The 5,126-nt window shown below is 32.0% G+C and overlaps 1 protein-coding gene across 1 annotated transcript; it reads left to right on the forward strand.

The window, feature by feature from the left end:
* The first annotated feature begins 373 nt into the window (after positions 1–373).
* Positions 374–4,049, forward strand: LOC148308671 (uncharacterized protein CG1161). The gene is made up of 5 exons (XM_088261409.1): positions 374–620; positions 1,200–1,324; positions 1,403–1,517; positions 1,656–1,781; positions 2,802–4,049. The coding sequence occupies exons 1-5, from the start codon at positions 561–563 to the stop codon at positions 2,952–2,954; spliced, it is 579 nt and encodes a 192-aa protein (XP_088117535.1). The 5' UTR covers positions 374–560; the 3' UTR covers positions 2,955–4,049.
* The last annotated feature ends 1,077 nt before the right edge of the window (positions 4,050–5,126 follow it).

A 5,126-nucleotide genomic window follows, 5' to 3' on the forward strand; every position in this document is an offset into this window, starting at 1 on the left:
ATTACTAATCGCCTGAACTCTTTTCATAAATGTCGCGTTTTAGTCGTGATCTTTCAATTTTTGTTTACACTGAAATAAATATATGTTGGTTGTGAAATATCTTTTTTGTAATACATTATGAATATTATAATTATGAAAATATGTTTTACAACAAATTTCAATATAAATACGATTTGACCTAAAAAATGAATTGTAAAAATTTCGGCGGAGTGGCCGCGGCGAAGTCACGCCCAACCGGGAGCTAAGTACCTCCAGCCGGCTACGTCACTTCTAGCCTGGAGCGAATGTCTTTTCCGGCTTTGAAAAACGGGTAGTGTCAGCGATCTTTATAAATTATATGATAAATTAGAGTCTGTGCAGAAGCTGGGCTGTCAAAATCGATCAGATCAGGACAGGGCTCAGAGAGAATTTTTTAGTTGAGGATTGTTTTGTCACTGTCACTTTCTGCCCTGTGTAGTGTAGTGTTTATTCCGATAAGATAATAATTTTTGTCCTTTTTGAACCAATAACCAAATGTGAAAGTTATAAATGTTGTAAATGCGACTATAAGATTTTCAACGATGAATAACCGAATTGTGTTGGTCATTTCCATGGTGGCTATCTTCGCATCGCAAATTGACGTAAGTTCATTTTCGTTTCACTAATTGCTCATGGTAATGTCGTAAATTTGCTGGTAACTTTACATTTCGGTATTTTAATCATCATATTGTTACTACAAGCTGATAAATGTAAAGGTATATGGTACGTGGATCACATATTTATATCTTTCCGAGTTGTAGACGTTGACAATTCAAAAGTCTCGTGTTTCAAATTTTGAGTTGTCACCATTGTGTTGGATACCATATTTTCTGGAAGTTATTCAACTTTGGTTGCTCTATTTCACAAGCTAGTGAGGCCTTTAAAAAAGGTGTTCGGAAGAAAAAGTTTGTATTCAAATATAATAATTGTTAACAATTTTATATCTGGGTCATTATGCTGTGTCTCTATGGCACTAGTAATCTGTGGCAACAGTTCACTAACATTAGTATGCTTTCGCATGAGATCCACAATGGCCATTTGATCTTTATATATGTATGTATAGATATATATATATATATATAAAATCAGGTAAACTTCAACAGAACAATCCATCGAGTAGAGTACACACTTTTTCTGTCTCATCCTGCACACCTTCCAAATATTTTTGTTTCTGCTTTTAGGCTCAATCCTACGAAGACAAACGTTGCAAGTGTGTTTGTCCCAGCCCTTCGGCTGTGATAAATAGTACTCAGGGTGCACACTCCGGCCGTAAGCTTTATATAGCAAATGTCCCCCCAAATAAATGGTACAAACAAATAAAATGACTTATAGTTGCGCAGGATTTATTTGTTTGCTCAGCCAATAATGTACCTTTAAATTTCAGCAACTGCGACGGTGTCATTCTCCCTAGTGTTGGTCATGAAATCAAAGGCAGAGAGCAAGAGTTTTGTCCGCGATGTGAGTGCATTTATGAAAATCGCAACACAACTATTATAAAGGTTTGTCTATAATCTTATCTTATCTCCTCTCATGCTGATAATGTAATTGATTCTTTAGAAGAGTTATTGATGCGGCATCGTGTTAAGCAGGTGACTCACATCCCCTTAGTATGTTCATATTGTGTTCTCACTTTGCAGGTGGTTGTGATTATAGTTATTTGGGTTATAATGCTACTAGTGGTGTACATGGGCTTCCTGATTTGCTTGGACCCACTGCTGAACAAGAGAGCTAAATCTTCATATCAAGAGCATACAAACGAAGAAGTAAGAATGCATTTACTATCGCCGTGAACAGTAGTATCTGTAGTAGTATGCAGTCACAAAAATGCATTTTTATCATATAAAAATCACTTGTACTGATTGTATCATGTAAGGTTAAGAGTATGTATTGTTAAATAATTACTTTATTTGTAAACCTGTGATAAAAAGATGTGCCTTTTCGCAGGTTATCCATTTTGTGCTTGAGAAATAAATTTTAAATAATATTCTTGGTATTTCTGATTTCTATGAGGTTTGTTATCTTAATATGATATTTGGAGTATGTATGGAATTACACATCTGGCAAATGGATGATAATGGAGGTTTTGGAGCAAACAATCCTTTTGATGAATTTTAACATATTTCAAGCTGTGTCATGGCCATATTGATTTTTTATTTTTCTTCAAAGACAAAACACTTTTAATGGCGTTGAATCGCACGATCACGCAAGATAGTTTATGTTTCCAAATTTCAAAATTATATCTAAAACCTTTTTCTGCAATATTGCCAAAATCAGTTGTGCATAACATGCTAGAGCCACATTTCCTCTCGGTCAAAATCTTACAAAGCAGTTCAAAAAACTATGATTACCTGGCTAGAGTACACAGAATTTACTATTATGGTCACGCTTCTGTCTTCTAAAAAATACCATTCAATAAATGCTCAACTACCTTTGACAGTTACTTTTTGCTGAAGAATTGGGTTTTCTCTCCGTCTTCTAACCCCTTAAGGGCTTTCCAAGCCCTATGAACAGTGGTCTCAAATTGTTGGCGTATTCCTCTCGGATATTCATCCTCTCGGTATATTTCTGCTCAGGCCCTGGTCGCTTTAACTCTTGCTAGAGTTCAGTGGTAATATAACCCATATTGTAAGATGGCAAACCAAAAACAGACTTGAAAACGTCACAGAAATCGTCACAGCTATCAAGTGGGAGGATTTTCCATGTTTAAGCACAAAATGGATGATCTTTTATTATTATCGTGGAGTAATTCATTTGGTGAAGGTGTAAAACATTTCATGTTTAAGGATGATGGCTCTGTAAGTCCTGGAGGACCTGCTCATCCCATGGGCACCCGAGGAAATGTCCTCAATCGTGTCGGTCACCAACAAGACAAATGGAAAAGACAAGTCCGAGAACAGCGACGCAACATCTACGACCGTCACACTATGCTCAACTAGACGGGAACTTGATCCAATTAAGAATTTTCAATGTTTCTTTACGTATCATGTAAAGAAAAAACTGTAATTATTCAAGAGCTTGAATACACAATGATGTTTACTATTTCATTGCATTAAGAATTGATTATTCTCTGCCAAAACCTCTACTTTGGCTGAACTGTTTCATCCATCGTTGCTTATTCAACCTCTTGGACTATTTAACTTTTCTTGGTACGTAAATAAAAAATTCTTTTTTCATTAGACCTCATCAAAAAGCGAAATATATTGCTGTGATTTTAATTAAAAAATAAATTTAATAAAATTATGCGATGTTAATCCTTAAGCTGTATTTCTGCTATTTAAATTTTAAAATATTACAATTCTACTAAAAATTTAAGTACTAAGTAAGTATCTATTTGCCAATTGTATAATGTACATATTTTTAGTGAGTGTTCTTTCAATATACTGAGCATAATGAATGACTTGTTTATATTGCTAATATAAAACCAGTCTTTATAGCATAGTTACATATACCTTGCGTTGTTAAAAAGATGTATGCGAGATTTTTTTAGGGAAAAGTATATTTTTATAGCAGATTAAAGTTAAATTTACATTGAGACATCCTTTGAAATATTGATGTAAGTACCATAATAAACAATATTTATTTTTGAAAATTTGTCTAAATAAAATAATATTCCAATTCTTTCTTATTTTTGTAGTACAGGATTCTATTTTTTTTTTTGTAAAATATGTATAAACGTAGTTCACCCTAACATCTTTTTACAATAGTTGTTTAAATACAGTCAATATTTATGATATTTCTGTGCAAGACTTACATGAACTCTTGTAGCTAAAGATTTGTTTACATAAGTTAAACTCTAATAAAAGTGACTTTATGTAGAAATCTATACTAGCTACACCTGTAGTAGTAAGTGTTGAAAAAATATAATGGCGTCGCATTATTCAAGTTGTTATTCAATCTTATATTACATTTTAATATCTCATGTGCTATGCTTTTAATGTTATATAATATTCACCAAAAAATGTATATATAATTCTTTGAATTTGTATGTGAACTTATTTATTTTCATTGAATAATAATGATTTTGAAATTTCTTACTGTGTTTTTATTACGTGTCAAAGATAGAAGAACGTAAGCTAAGTAGATTCACTGTGCCTGGGGTGTCGCTGTCACTAATTCGCTGACTGTTCTTACTTGTGTGGAGCGCGGACCTGACATTGTAAAGATAAAGGAGGTGACGACACCGCATGTTAGGGTACAGAAGAATGTTTATTATATATATATATATATATATATATATATATATATATATATATATATATATATATATATATATATATATATATATATATATATATATATATATATATATATATATATATATATATATATATATATATATATATATATATATATATATATATATATATATATATATTTATATATATATAGGTATGTGTGTGTATCAGGTTGATACACAGAAGTTGGTACACATTCATAGTATGACTCACTACGTAGAACAATAGGATTTGAAACTATATAAATCTTGCCACCAATTGCTTATTGACAATAAGTACCTTTAATTAATCACATTTCTGATCTAGACACTTGATAAAATACGTGTGTAATAGTTATATGTACCGTATTTATTGTTAAAACAGTAATAGTTATAATTTTATGAGACAGTTTATTTTATAACTCGGTTGAATTTGCCTTTAATATTTCAAAAGTATGAGTCACACGTGAGCGTTATATTTTGTTGGATTTAGTTTGAGCGGATGAAAATATGTATCCATAGAAAATGTAATAAAGAAAATCCAATACTAATATGCTATCTTGTATTTTTTATATTCGCTGGTGAAACCGCCAGATCAGCAGCGATAAAAATTAACAGTGGTGAACAAAGTATCGGTATAAGGACTCCCCAGAAATGGTTTACAAAATTTAACCCATCGGTATACCAGCCACCATATCTTGGCGGCTAAGAATATTTTACATTGGCATATCAGCTGCGGTTTGTAGTTCATATTATAAAGATACTTTTGCGTAATATCTACAAATCAGCAAATAAATTTGTTATTATTTTTATACAGATTTGTTTGCGGCAGTTGACCAAAGATATCCCTGTAAGGATAGAATTTTCTTTTTGTTTAAATTATCAACTAAAATCA

Source organism: Brachycentrus maculatus, unplaced genomic scaffold (genome assembly GCF_059751285.1).
Source record: "Brachycentrus maculatus isolate JH-2025_06_01 unplaced genomic scaffold, ASM5975128v1 h1tg000153l, whole genome shotgun sequence".
NCBI lineage: Eukaryota > Metazoa > Arthropoda > Insecta > Trichoptera > Brachycentridae > Brachycentrus > Brachycentrus maculatus.

Excerpts from the sequence above, each read along its gene's own strand:
- LOC148308671 (XM_088261409.1), top strand. The coding sequence starts at position 561 with ATGAATAACCGAATTGTGTTGGTCATTTCCATGGTGGCTATCTTCGCA. Across the intron at positions 621-1,199 it reads TCTTCGCATCGCAAATTGAC|GCTCAATCCTACGAAGACAA; the intron begins GTAAGTTCATTT and ends TTCTGCTTTTAG. Across the intron at positions 1,782-2,801 it reads AAGAGCATACAAACGAAGAA|GATGATGGCTCTGTAAGTCC; the intron begins GTAAGAATGCAT and ends TTCATGTTTAAG.